Source organism: Ambystoma mexicanum, chromosome 5p (genome assembly GCF_040938575.1).
Source record: "Ambystoma mexicanum isolate Mex_15411 chromosome 5p, UKY_AmexF1_1, whole genome shotgun sequence".
Taxonomy (NCBI): Eukaryota; Metazoa; Chordata; class Amphibia; order Caudata; family Ambystomatidae; genus Ambystoma; species Ambystoma mexicanum.
Window position 1 is genome coordinate 974,627,172 of NC_090930.1, and position 14,925 is coordinate 974,642,096.

A 14,925-nucleotide genomic window follows, 5' to 3' on the forward strand; every position below is an offset into this window, starting at 1 on the left:
TCAGCACCCTGAGACATTTCCCTCCCTGAATTTCACAAATAGTCCACCTACTTCATTCAGATCTACCATCAAAAGTCCCACATGCACTTCATTAGCCTTCCTCTGTGTCCTGGATCTAAGGCAGGGGTGCACTCGCCTATAGCGACCTCTGGAGATGATCCTTGGCCTCTTTTGTGTGGTTACCTATTTTATTTTATAATGGGCTTGGTGAAAATGCGTAATATGGCGCCATTTTGAAAATGATTTCCAGGGCCTCTTTTGGTCCCAGACCACCCCTGTTCTGAGGACTACCGTATTCTCTCCCAACAAAGAGGGGACTCGCAGCAGGGGTGCGGGGGACAGCCACCACCTGCGGTGCATGGGAACCGCCCCAAATACTCAAGAGGTCCAAGGACTGTGCATTTCTCTAGGGGCAGGAATACTAGGGGTCTAGCTCCATTTTGATGGGAGTAGGGGCCTCCTTTAATGTTACGCCACTGCTCACAGGCAGGGATCAGGGTCTGCGAAACTGTAGGCGCTGGAGCATACCGTGATGTCACAGAGAACAGAATGCCTTCAGGGGTGCCACATGCATTTGACTGCATAAATAGTTATGCCCTTCATCGCCCAGAAACCTTAATATGTGTCTCTTCTTTTCATAACAGGGTGATTTAGGGGACAGAGGAGACAAAGGACAAGTAAGTCTTCCGCAATGGTTGGTATATTTGCATTTTCTTAGATGGACTCATCCTACAACAAGACACATTTCCTAAGAAGTTACAAGTTATTTCAAGTTCCTGCCTCCCGTTGCTATGAGTATGTTCATCAGTGGCTGATGCAAATATGGAATCGACTTTGGTTGGGTGGCGGCTTGTATTGTTGTGGTACTCAAGGGCACTCTCACAAGAACTATGCAGATGCAAAAAACCGCACCAATAATACTTTGTAGTGTATTTTCCCTGTGAGATCATTTTAATTTTAAGGAAAGGGCACAAAGCGGCGCAGGGTTGAGTGTGGAGACCAGCCCAGGGAACATGGCGATTTTTTTAAAAAAACACATGGGGGTAATATTCCTGAGGTATGCAATTGTCAGGTATCCCAAAAGGAGGTTTAAACAAGTCCCTCTCCATGTATCATTGTGAGAGAGAGGGAGGGTGTTGAAAGGCTGCATGTCGCCTGCTGAAGGACCCATGCGTGTTTATTCCTGGGCAGGAGGGGATCAGCAGTCCACAATGGATGCCTATGGAATCTAAAGCATTTTCACCAGCATGTAAAATGTCATGCTCATGCAAAATGCTGGTGTATTCCTATGGCCAAGAGGATGAGGTGGTGGAAATGGATACTCCGTTCTGCTCCCCCTCTCCGCCATACAAATCAAATCAAATATGGCGTGGAGTAAAAAGTATGCACAAAATGTTTTTACGCATGTATATTACACATGATTTCTACTGTACGTGAAGCCCAACGTCAGCTCCAGTATGTTTCCACTTTGAGTCAGGAAATAGTGCTAAAACTGATGCTATATTTCCACATGATTGGCGCCCTATGCATGGTTGCAAGTGCTATTGGCCGTCAGCATCCTTAAGAGACACAGGAGGGATTCTGAAGATTTCTGGACTGTTCATGACCACGAAGCAGCTAGTCCAGGGATTCAGAGGCACACCTTGGCATAGTCACTCATACCCGCATACCTACAAAGTACTCCAATCCGAGGCCTTAAAAAGGCATCAATTGTGTGCTTAGTGGGGTCTACTGTACTGAGAAAAGACACTGCTCTACTGCAGCATACCTTTAGTAATATAGCTCTCTTCTGAACCATCATGTACAACTGGCGTATTAATACAGAGGATGAACGAACGAACGAATGAATGAATGCTCTAAAAAATACCAAGGTGAGTCTCTGTCATTGGTACCAGCTTCTTCATACCAATTAATCATTCTAGTGTCTTGAAAAGTTATGCTCTAATAAATGTCTTAGCATAATAATGTCAAGAGTATATGGCTTCCATACAAACGAAAGCAGGCTATGGCCAACTTTTTAAACAAAACATATATTTCAGAGACAACACTGAAAAGCAAAGGAGATTGCCATCAGTACCACAGCGGTGTTATCGCCATCAACTGCTCTAAGATGTATATATGCTTCTTGTCTCTTTTAATTACTCTAATTGTGCCCTTCCCTACCTGGCAGCAAGGAGGACGTGGCGTTCCTGGCCCACCTGGTACAAAGGGCAGAAGAGGTGTCCCTGGTCAGCCTGGTCCAAGGGGATTTTCTGGCCCAAGTGGGGAGGATGGAAAAAGTGGTCCTCCCGGTCCCAAAGGACTTCCCGGACCTCAAGTACGTTCTATTCTATTCTCTTCTGATTTATGAAGTGTATAACAATCTACTATGGGTATGACAGCGCTAATATAAGGACCGAAGGACTATGCAACAGGCAAGGCAGAATAAGTGGGTCTTTATTCATTTATAGATGGACAAATATTATTCCGTTTTATGCACCGCAGTCAGAAGAGAGTTCCACAAGGCCGAAGCTTGAGCTTGCAAGAGCTCCCCACCGTCTTCTTGCACTTATTATGTGTGGCTATTACTAACTGTTTATCACACAACTGGTGCCATTTAATCTTGTTATCAAGAAAGTCTGGGGATGGGCCATATCATGCTTTGGGTGCAAGCAACAGGGCTTCAAGCATGAGTCTGTCTTTCACCGGCAGCCAGTGCAGCCCTTTCAAGAACCGAGTAATGTGGGCCTGCTTAGGAGTCCTTGTGACAACCCTTGCAGCGGTATTTTGGAGAACTTTAAAGTCTCTGAATGATGCCCTTACTTTTCCCCCAAAAAAGGAATTACCATAATCTAATTTAGATTCTATGTGAATGGTTTGTGATTTGGTTTTATTTCAATATGTATCTGGCATACATTCTATATTGTTTTAGCTAAGATGAGAAATACCTGTGTTCTGTATTGATTCCAAAGTAATCCGTTAGCAACAATTTACATTTCTGAATGCTGTAGCCTCCTACTGTGACATCATGACATTGAATTATGGAGCTCATAATCAACTGCTCTGACGTCACAGCAGGGGGCTACAGCATGTCCTCTTCCCAATATGTTCTTGTTCCTTGTCGTCTTGATGTGGAGTGAGGGGAAAGGGAACCTGAGATTCTTTCTGTTGTATATAGTTTTCTCATGCATCCACTCTGCTCCTTCTCCAATGACATTTCAAGGGAAAGCATGGGCGATAGAAAAGACATACAGGGGGGGGGCACATACATTATACAATTATAAAGGAGTAGCTTTCAACTATGGGGTGTGTTCCGCCTCAGAGTTCCGAGTGACAGCGTAGACAATAAGAGCGAGATGTCACTCTGAACCCTTTGATGGGTGGTTATATCTCCTTAGTTGAGAACTACGGTCTATAATTCTGTATGTTTCAATTAAAAATGTCACAAATGTAGTAGGTGATTGAACCATGTGATCCAAGGAAGACTACTTTTTTAAGCAGTATCGTTTCCTCTATGTGGGACTAGTCTTACTCTATTTGATCATGTTACCACATTATTTTCAAGTGAACTGCTATATCTATATTCACATGTGTAAGATTAATAATATCAAAAGAAAACTGTAATTAAGAGAAGGTCTGTTGAGTTGCTTCAGTAGCCACTTGCAACATCCCTGTTATGTAGCCCACTGCATCCGATTCCTCGGTATGACACGACCCCTCCATTTTAAATGGTGCAAAGCAGGTGCTACATGACTGCCAATCACCCCAAATATGAAGGGATTGCAGCTATGCACCAATATGGTATTCAAGAAATGGAAATCGTAGCCTATCTATTTTCCACTGTTTGTCAATCCTGATTTGCAGGGCACAGGGATGCAGGATGAGCAGGTGTACCAGCTGTGCCGCCAGGTGATCATGGAGCAGATGTCTCAGTACGCAGCTGGCATCCGACAGAAATGCGCCAGTGCTTGCCCGACTGCCAACAGGACACTCATTGGACCTCCTGGGGCTCGAGGGGCACCAGGTGCACTCGGGAAGAAGGTTAGTATTTATCAAACCGGCCGTGTTGTGGGCAGTTGTTCTGCCTACAGCATGGCCGGCTAGGGTTCTGCTAGCCGTCCTTTACTATCGCGTACCTCCTACACAGCACTGGACTACAGACATTGTGGTCCGACCACCTGCCTGTATTACATCATCTTCACAAATCATTTCCACTATGCTATCATGCTGGATTGTGGTCTATCCAGTTCTCACATAACCTCAAAGAAGCTTTGTCAAAGCTTGGCTTCCCAGCATCGAACCACCTCCCCTGCGCATTATGCCTCAGAGGTACTAAGCAGGCAGACTGGCAAGGAGGAGTGTTTGGTCCACGGAGCATTGCTGGGTGCTGGGTGAGGGAAGTGTGATATGTCTGGGCACCCATAGCCTGCCCTAGTACTCTATCATGATGCGCTTTTACAGTGGAGCCAGAGCGGCGCTCATGGAACGGGTGAGTGCAGGGACTCTGCAGCACGGCATTCTTGTTCTCCCGGTGCTGTTTTCTGCCCTTAGTAGCAGGACCGGGATAACAGCTGTGACAAGGCAAGTGCCTGGAAGGAGCTTGTCTTCTTTGTGCCTCCAATGCCTCGCCCGCTTGATTGCCACTGCCATTGACAACAGCACTGGGGAACCAGCATCCCTAGGGTTCCCTTGCCCACCTGCCTCCTTGGTGCCTGAGGGGCATTACTGCACCCCCTGCAGTGTAAATTAGCCTACAGGGGCTTCTCAGCATGTTTTACAGGGGGCCTCCTAATTTTAGGTTACACAACTGATGGTCCCGCTGACTATGGCAATGGGACAGGAAAGGCAGGTGGCAGGAGGGACAGGTCACAACTTTACTGGTTGTGGGGTTTCCAAGACCATCCATCTTTGCGCTGTTGATGTCACTCTGAGAGGCCCTGCTTCCTACTGCACACATAGTATTGTGAGGTGGGTATTGGGTGAGAACACTCTGTGCATGACACATGTCACACAGCAGATAGGTACAGAACATAAGGTGTGTGTTATCTGTTGCATGTTACAACACATATATCTCTAACAATAGCCTGGGTTGAAGGGCCATAGAGATGTCCAAACGAAAAATGGCTAGATTCTGTCAAATTCCTCAATCATGATTGACATTTTCACCTATGATCGAAACAATTCACTTTTTCAACAGGGCAAGCCCGGTGCTTCTGGACAGAATGGAGACCGTGGCCCTAGAGGGCCCCTTGGTGTACCTGGATCCAAAGGAGCTGTTGGAGATGCAGGTATGGACACCACAAAATCCATTATGATGCCAGCCACGTTATTTAACATAGGAAATATGATGTGATGACATGCCTTGTTTACCATTTCCTTTGTACCGGGTAGGTGACAGAGGACAGAAAGGTGAAAGAGGACAGGTGGGAACTGGACTGCCAGGACCAGATGGCACTCAAGGACCAAGAGGTGACGTTCACTTTCATATAACAAGTCACATTAAACAGTGCTGTGGACCTTTCCAGTGCTGACTGGTGAAAACCCTTGCCCTTTTTATCTGTCCTGTAAACAATTTGTGTAAAGGGGGTTTAAGCAGGATGTCTTTTTTTTTTTTTTTTTGTTTTTAGTGATTTATGGGTGTATTTTTCCATTTATTTAACTTATTTAGTGCTAAGATAATTTTAGCTGACATTTTCCAAGTGCAGGGGGCTACATAAAGGATACTATTTTCATTGAAAAGACAGTAGTGGAATGAACAACAAGCAGATCGGAATAGCAACAAAAGGGGGCGGGGGAGATTAGTAAAAAAGAAATAAGCTAGGACCTTTTCATATTCACCGTCCCTCTTTAAATCAAACTAGTATTGATCTGAGAACTAACCAGCTGCCAGGCCATCTGAGCAGAGCATTCTGTAAAGCAGATGTCAGTATGTGCTTGACCGTGGGTTCTACGTCTGATGAGGTTCAACACTCTCTCTCAAGCCATAAACGTGAGCCTGCAGAGCCACTGTCCCTGCTGGTGTAGAGCTGAGCACACACCATTAGACATTGTGGTAGTGCCGGACGTTCACAGCCAGGGGCTTGGGTAGAACAGTGCATAACCGGGATGGATTGTGACTAGATTGCCCTGCTTAATGGAAGTTTGCCAAGAAATTGAAATCTACTCTGGGTTGAGAGTTTCTTGTTGGTCCTTCTGGACTCTACATCAGTCACCACAAGTCTGGTACCTTTGGGTCATACCGATAGGTCAGGCATCAGACACTCCATAAATAGTTGAAATCCAACGTACTTCAACTTTCCCCTCCTATTGGACTTTGGAAATGCCCCTCTCAACTTAGAACTGACTGTGCAGCTTTTCCCCTACTTGCTGGTCCTTGCATTGTCGTTAGCCTTTGTTCTGGCCCTTTCTCCACCAGCTTGGGAGCACCTTCCTTGTCCATCTTTTAAAGGGTCCTCCACCCATCATTGTCACTCAAGCACTTCAGAATTGGATCCCTTTTTCATCTCCTTCTGGACTCCTCCCTCCTCTCGTTGCCTCTTCTCCTCAGCCCCTCTTCTCTATCTCTCCCTTCCTTGATGCATCTCCTCTCCTTTAACTCTTTATTCATATTCCTCCTCCTCTTCCTTTCTCTCTAGATGCTCCTCTTCCGCCTCTTCTTCTCTATCTATGTGTTCCTTCTCTGCTTTCCCTTCTTCCTCTCTCAGTATGTGGTTCACTCCCAGCTTCTCCTTTTCTGCCTCTCTCTTTAGATGTTTCCCTTGCTCATCCTTTTCCATTGTCGCTCTTTAGATGTTTCTCGTGCTCCTCCTCATCCTTCTCTCTGTGTTCCTTCTTTACCTTTCCTCCTTACTGTCGCTGTAGGTGAATCCCTTCTAGCTCCTTTGTGTATTCTCGTGTTAGATGTTTCTCTCTTCCCTCTCCTTTTCCTCCTCTTCCTCCTGCTCTCCACATTCTCCCCCTCACTCTATTACTGTCTCTCCCTTTTCTCTCTAGCACATTTCTCTCAGTTTGCTTCGCTCTGTGTTTGCGAAAATTCCAAATTGACTTCCACTTTTATACTCTACCCAAGTTTGTAATTGGGCTTGTTTGTGAGTGGGAATCGCGTGGCAGCTTTATGGGTTTTGTGAGTGGGGCCCCCCTTATTGCTGAACAAATTACACATTACACCTGTGCATTCCCTCGGTGTACAGGACACACTGAAGCTACGTGTACTGAGGGGAAATGTACTGAGAGCAGTTTGCCATCCTGGAATTAGGCAGCCTTTTCTCCGAGACATCCCGCTCTACGATGGTGCCACCGGTGAATGTTGTGGCTGTGCGTCTCTGTCTGCATAGTTCCTATCCTCATTGGAGTGATCAAAACCCCGCTGGCCCCCTCTCTCTGTGTGTGGCTGACCCTTATAGCACTCCGTAACCCAGTCTTATGTACTGGTGCCCTCCTGGTGTTAGGTATATACAGGGGTTGACATGCGACTCTCAGAGCTCAGTGAAGAAAGGCCCACAAACGTCATTTCCTGACTCCATCTGCTTTTTTTTCTGATTATAATCCACAGTCTGGGGTGCATAGTGAGGGCCCTGATCCCTTTGGGATGCATAATACATAAGCGTCGGGATGGAATGGAGACCCTGGGATACCCCCCATGTCCTCCCTCCAGAGCCAGTATTGTGGAGTGATGACTGTCCTGGCCTTTAAGGTCCTCCTCTCCCCATCCCGTGGCCTCTCAAAAGTGACTTCATCAGACTAGTCATTAGAGTAGGGACCATGTGCCCCTCTCATGCTGCCATCAGTGGGATTGGCATGGGATCCTTGCTCCCTCCCTGCCCCTATGTCTATGTGCACAAAGGGATTCATGGATCCCAGCCCTGCGTTGGTGAGCAGCAGCACACCAAGAAGGCACTCTGAACCAACACGCTTTTTTAAAATAATTAATTTATTTATTTACACACATTTTAGATTTTGAAGCGTATGTGCACATTCTTGTTGATGGACTAGGTTGTTATATTACAATTATCTAGCAGAAATGCATGCGCAACCCATATTCAAAATAAAGTGCACCTGTCAATTTCCTTATTCAAATATCCGACATGAGACGGTATCTAAATTCAAGAGAGCTCATAAGAAAGTCATACATGAAAGTGCTGTGCGTAAAGTGCAAGTGCTAGAAATCCACACATATCTGGCCCAACAACCTTTTCTCGAGATCTCTGGTTTGGTTACACTGTAAAGCTCAGAAGCATTATAAAATCAAATGGAAACTGTATGCTGCTAATAAGAGGTACAGTACCCATGTGAAAACATGCAGTGGTAGTAGTATAAAAAATAGAACACTGAAAAATGTTAGCACAAAGACACAATCATAAAATGCATTCATATGAGTAGAAGTGCTCCAAAGGTAGCGCAAATCTAACTAGTTATAGTATCCATTGGTATGAAAAAAACATAAGTAAGCAATACAGCTGCATTCCGAGAGCATTTGCAGGTGGTAATGGCCCGTGACCCAAGTTAAAGGCCTGGGCAAATAAAGCAAGGGTGTTTTTAACGGGGGCCAAGGGACGTTACCAAGTGATATTTATCCGAAGAGGGGGCTTTACTGCTATTAGAATATTCCACCCAATGAGGTCAGAATGTACTTTTTAAAACTATGAGAAACAAAGGAGAAACATTGGAATGGTGGGACAAAGTGAATGCTGTCAGCCATTATTGGTTTCTTCCAGTGTGTTGTCTGCAATGCCAACATTCCAATGTACTAAGGTCATCCCCATTAGCGTTACCAGCCCTGAATAGAAAGTTTAAACCAGGGAGTGTGGAAAGAGTTACACTACAGGCCTATTCCAGCCCCCAGCCCTGACAAAGACCCCGAATTCAGGAATGATCACTCTTTGCACTATGGCACTACTCTCCAGAGTGTACATTATATATTTTTCTGTCAGAAATGGGTCTGTGTGCATTGGGCATGCTCAATTTCCTTTAAAAAAAAGACGCTGAGATAACCGCCGCTATGGAAAAAACAAAAAGGGATTTAGTCTCTTTTCTATTTCAAAGGCGGAGCGGGAGCATGGATGGAGGCCAGCTGTGGCGAATGTAAGTTGGGGTGCCGCAGGAAAGGGGAGCACAACTGGGTGGAAATAGAAATCTAAAGTGCTGTATTCTTACACAAATCCAGACACCTCACTCTACAGGATTATTTTGGCCAAAGGAGTCTTTCCATCCTTCAATCGAAACATAAAATTGAACAACAGAGGTGATTGTCAGCATGCCCTCTCGCAATCAGCCCAGGGCATTGGAGAGGGCCCCTGAGAATCGCGACTGTGGCTTTTCTGCTCCTATTGCTCTGGACACCCTCAGGCTTCTTCTTGCCCTGCGTTGTGGTCCCTGTGCAGATTCTCACATCAATCATGCTTAATACTAATCTGCCTCACAGGAAGGGCTGCCTCTCTCTGTTCACTGGACCACTTCCACCACCTCTGCTACCTCAATAGTCCTCCACCTTCAGTGCGCGGCACTTATAAGCCTCATGCTGAATTGTGGCATCCATTCTACAACTGTCCAGTACATAGATTGCCACGCCTCTGTGCAGACCATGCTCTTACAACACCCAACCCAGGTCCACAATCAAGTACCACATAAAATGTTGGTTAATGACTTTCCACAGAACACCACTCTTGGGGATGCAGGAATATAGGCAGGTTAACATTTACAACTCTAGCATTTGCTAGCAGGCTGGCCACTGATAAAAGTGAGCTTGTTAAAGGGATAAGGCAACTCCCTACATAGAGGGTGTCCTTTTGCGTATCTTTCTCTAAGACAGTGTTATAATGGCTTTTGAATATTTGTAGCTAATTAATTGGTCCCCAGTTTCATTGATTTGTGCGTCGGATGCACGATATAGGTCCGATAGAGTATATTTCCCAGTTGATAACAACACAATGCTAAGTACAGCTGTGCATTTGCAATCAGCACACCAGAGATCTAGCCTTTGGATTTACATTGTGCAACTTGAGAGGATAAAATATAACCCTTGGAGGATATCAGGAATCTTTCAGCTCTGATGGTACCTCACTGTGAATATTTTAATGTGTACAGTCCTCTGCAGAAGATAAACCTTCATGAATATGATTGTGTTGTTCATTCACCTCCACTGTTTTCTTTGCTAGGTTATCATGGATATCCAGGGGTAGCAAAGGATGGGCTGCCAGGAGCAGAAGGTCCACGCGGCTACACCGGTCCCCCCGGCCAGCCCGGCATGTTTGGTCCACCTGGTATTGCAGGCCAATGTGAAGCAAGAGACTGTAGCATTCACGCTCATACGCTGCGAGATGAACAAGGTCTACTAATCAGACCACGAATTTGAGAACATCCCCATAACACGGGACAACAGCTAGGAAAAATATACAGCTCTTTTGAGTGGCATTGATCAAAACATTGAGAATGGTGGATGCTCAGGATACCACGTAGCTGAGAACCCAAGCAACACTACGATTTATTTATCAAATTGTCATTTTTTTTTAATGCATCTAGTCTACATGTTGGAAACTCAGCTAAAAACTCCCTACAACTTTGAAATCACGGTTTGGCAGCGGATATACAGCCTCCATGCAGACACTGGACCAACCCATGTCTTTGCTTCCTATAACTTTTTGCCACAATCCTCAGCCACACACATACACAGATAGAGATCCTTAAGTGTCCCACAAAAGCACATGAAGCGTGTTTCTATGACGGCGAGAAAGTAAGCTGCAGTTGTCTTTAGCAGGGAGGGTGGACACAAAGGTTGGGATATTTGGGCAGGGATGTTGTGAAAGTTTGAAGCATGTCAGAAACCCTCAGATGTTATTGATTGTTTTTGATATCTGAATCTGTTCACCAGGATGTTCTGTAAATATCATACCTTAAGTGCTTCTGTATACCATTCATTTTCTTTTCGGTAATGGGGAGCATTCGCTCAATCATTGAGTCAAGTACTATATTCCTGCAGGCGGTGTTAGTCCTTGTGAGAGCATACATTAGGGGTTGACATTGTTTCATCGTACAGTTGGCAAACACTGAGCAATCGGACCCATTCAAAAGGATTCAGAAGGCAACGGGGAACCCTTAAGTTGTGTAGTTTGTCTGTGGTCAGTAACAGGAAAGTTGAGTTCACCGTGATGTTTCTTTTCCTAATGTGCATTCACTTATAAACTGGATTTGGACTCTATCATTTTGGTTTTTAAGTATCTACTCTGAATTTGTCATAATTTATTTCTTGTAAAAGAGGCTATTGTGATCGGCCTGGCAAACATGGGAAAACAAATAAATATGCCCAATCTTTGCCAAGTGCACAATATTGAAGACTAAAGTTAATTGTTCACCCACACACCACATTTGGCAACATGCTGTTCATTAAACAGGCACATGCAGATGCAGTTTTTATTTCCCTAAAATGATACATATGCAATGTAACCCGGAGCTTACATCATGGTAGCGCAGGAGAACTACAAAATTCCCTACCACTTGAGAGTTGAATTTGGCACTTCCTAAAAGTATGTGTCAGATGTATACACTATGGGGCTCATTTTCCAAAACCCCGTACATTATGCACTTCGGAGTGCAAAAAGGTGTTGCAAAATAGAGGCCTAATCACCTCTACACCCCTCTTTTTCATCTGCTTTGCAAATTCAGCCTATGCTGCATATGCAGCCTGCCATTTATGCATGGCAGACATTCTTTACAATTCATTCCTATGGAATTCGCCTGAATTTTGAAAATGTCATGCTGGCGTTAATGCAGGAGGATTTGTATGGCGGAGAGGAAATGGGGGCAGGATCATAATTTATGATTCATGCCTTGCTCAACCACACAAATAAATGAAATAAGGCATGGCGTGAAAAACACGCGTAAACATTTTAAGCATGCATTTTTACGCGATGCCACATAGAACATGAGCCCGTGTGTGTTTTGTTATCTCTCATGCTTGCGACATTCCCAGTCACCCTTAGGTTCTCATTTACAATAGCTGGGTGTGTCAAAAGGGTGCATAAAAGAGAGGGCTTTACTGCTTTTATTCCTCAACTTAATGTTCTGCCTTATTTTGGAGGAGGGCCAAGGTGGAGGAAGGGCACGGAGTGGAGATCATATCCCTGCCTTGCTGACCTCCTCCATCTTGTCAGTGTGTTTCGTCTTATGCCTGCATGAGGCTTTCATGCAGGCATACAATTAATGGATTCCTATGGACTCCCACTCCGTTTATCACATGCTCTAAAACAGGCAGATTCCATATGAATTGATTACTGAACATCACCTGAAAAGCTTCATTTGTAGACAGTATTTGCTTGTTCACGAGACGGACGGGAAAATGGAAGAGTAAAAGCGAGCTAGCCTTGTTTTCACCCTTTCCTTGTCTCCTCCGCTTTGCAAAAGTTGCAAATTGCATGCAGAGAACCCAACAGTATGTTAGTGCTAACCATGGTAGTTCCCTGCTTACAACTGCGTATGCATGCCATGGTAAGTTCTATCATGTTGCGGAAAATGCAAATCAGCCATCAAAACATGAATCTTGAAAGTCAAAATGTCTTTTGATTATGTATAACAACGTACATTAGGAAAGACTACAGGCCTGCATTTTATAGCGCTGAATTTTCTGTGCACATGGTTGTTTCTTGTCTTAACAATGGGCCTCATTACGAGGTTGGAGGCAGCCATGGCGCTATTAGTGCCATGGCTGCCTCCAAACTCGTTCCAACTCCGCCCTGGTGAATGGAGCAATTACCGGTCCATTCCAAGGTTGGCGGGACCGGTAATTCCCCATTCACCAGGGCCATTCCCTGGAAAAACCAGGCGTTAAGCGAGGACCCGCAAAGGGAACTCGTAGTACGGCGGTAAGGGGTTACCGGCACCGGTGCTATTACCAGTGCAGGTAATCCCTTACCGCCCACCTCGTAATGAGGCCCATTATGTATATGGTCACTATGTAAGATATGATGTTTTTGGTTTCAATATTTAATTTTTTGTGGTTACCCGTCTGAGCTTGAATTGTTCTTTTTATTATTGCATAGCAATGTCCTCTCTATTTTTACCTTATAAATAAGTCACCGTTTTTTTCTCAGCAATCTGGTACCCTGTGTTTGAAAAGTATGTATCCCCCAAGCTGAAAAGCTGAATTAAAGCTGTGCCAAAATCATCAATGCCTAGATTCTAATAAATGTAGAGATTTAAATGGTCTCTTTATTTTAATTGAAACTGTTTTTAAAATATGGACACAGAATGCCCACTCTGTGGAAATGATAAGATAGTCAAGTTTTTTGCCTGTTGACAAATACTGCTTAATTCGGATAATGATTGATTTCACATCTCATTGAGTTGCTTGGTTTGGACAGGTTGGTTAAATGAAAGACAATGGAGATAATTTTAAATGAGCATGTAACCTAAAACAATGCTTAAAAGCCTTGTTTAAGGCTTTAACGCGTTTCGTTTATGCTACAGATCATTTTCATGTATTTGTATGGCTGAGAGGAGGGGCGGATTGTAACTTACAATTCCGCCATCCCCTTCCTCTGCACCATACAAATACTCCAGCATTTGTCCCAGCATGCATTATTACTCCACCCACACTGTCTCCCTCAGTCATCCTCCTTTTACTCTCCCACTCACCATCCTGTCACTCTGTCACTCACTACTCTCTCTCCATCAGTCTCTCTAAGGTACCTTGCACACACACTTACACCCAAATACCACTTTCTCCCTTCTCCCACCAACAAATACCTCACCTACCACACTCCTTCAGCAAATATTCTCTATTCTCTTTTGCACTGTGCTTTCTTCGCTTACTCTTTTGTTCCTCCTTGTGCTTCCTGGACCTCACCCGAGCAACTAACCCACACCTTATTGTTTTTTGTGTCACTTTCTTATTCCGGACGCTTGCCACTCCATTTGGTTCTCTCCCTAAGCTGGTTCCCCCAGGACAACCTTTGACTTTCCTTTCCCCATGGGAGGTGTTATATCTAAGCAAACACTTAACGGAGGGGGTCTAAGCCCTGAACCCTTCTGATACAATGGTCTGCCTGCATTCGGAAATGATGACACGCTCCAACTATCATCAATGTTCCGGTTTGTATTAGAACTGAACGAAGCATTTAAGATGCTGGTTTGAAAAGGCTGCTGTGGTTCATATCATGCTTCACATATTAGTTGGCGCGTTGATGTACAGACTGCTCCACAGTTCTGCTGCTGGCATGAGAACTATCAGCGTTAATGTTGCGTAGAGCACTGGGATTCCCATTTTGCTATGTAGTCCCTATGTTCTTCACTGTCTCTTTCTTGGCCAGGTTGCTTGCTCTCTCCTCCATCACCATGCCTTCTGGATGATATAGTCCTATGGGACAGAGAGAGAAAGAAACTGCCAACATTATGCAGTGCAGGTATGGGAAAAGAAAAGGTGGTACTAAATTCACTCATGCAGGTAAGGGTAGAAGACAGAGAGAATGCAGCCCTCCCGACTCCCACACCCCTCCTCGCGCAGGGCTGACTCTGTTTGAAAACCCTGGTATGCCTCCCCCCACAGGTGTAGAGTGGTCCTCATTGTCAGGAACAGGCATGCACAATTCCACAGAAGCTGAAGACGGCCCCAGAGACCCCCTTGAGTCTCCAGTATGTAAACAGAGTATCTCTAAAACAGTTAAACTCTCAACACCGCAGGGGGAAAGGGGATTTGGACAAAATAATAAACTCAAACACATCGCAGTAGATGAGATAGCTGCAAGAAACAAGAAGAGAAAATACAACAAGCTGTACATCTTGCATTTTCCTATCACTAACTTCTCAAATTTCTGGTGTGCTTGTAACTGCCTTTACCACACTAGCCACTGCTAAAAGCTAAGTGGCATTGTGCTTATGTACATTTTGACTTTTTCTTTTTTGTTTTGTTGATAAGTAATTGCTCTCAGAAAAAAAAGTCCATACATTCTTGGATTT

The 14,925-nt window shown here is 44.7% G+C and overlaps 1 protein-coding gene across 1 annotated transcript in view; it reads left to right on the top strand.

Annotated features, from left to right (window-relative positions):
• The window catches only part of LOC138480607 (collagen alpha-1(IX) chain-like), a 199,179-nt gene extending 188,697 nt beyond the window's left edge, over positions 1-10,482 (top strand). Inside the window, exons 21-26 of the mRNA XM_069612310.1 lie at positions 645-677; positions 2,171-2,317; positions 3,844-4,020; positions 5,177-5,267; positions 5,371-5,448; positions 10,134-10,482. Of these exons, the coding sequence (XP_069468411.1) occupies positions 645-677; positions 2,171-2,317; positions 3,844-4,020; positions 5,177-5,267; positions 5,371-5,448; positions 10,134-10,330 (723 nt within the window). The 3' untranslated portion in view covers positions 10,331-10,482. The remainder of the gene's footprint in view (positions 1-644; positions 678-2,170; positions 2,318-3,843; positions 4,021-5,176; positions 5,268-5,370; positions 5,449-10,133) is intronic.
• Positions 10,483-14,925: the final 4,443 nt, after the last annotated feature.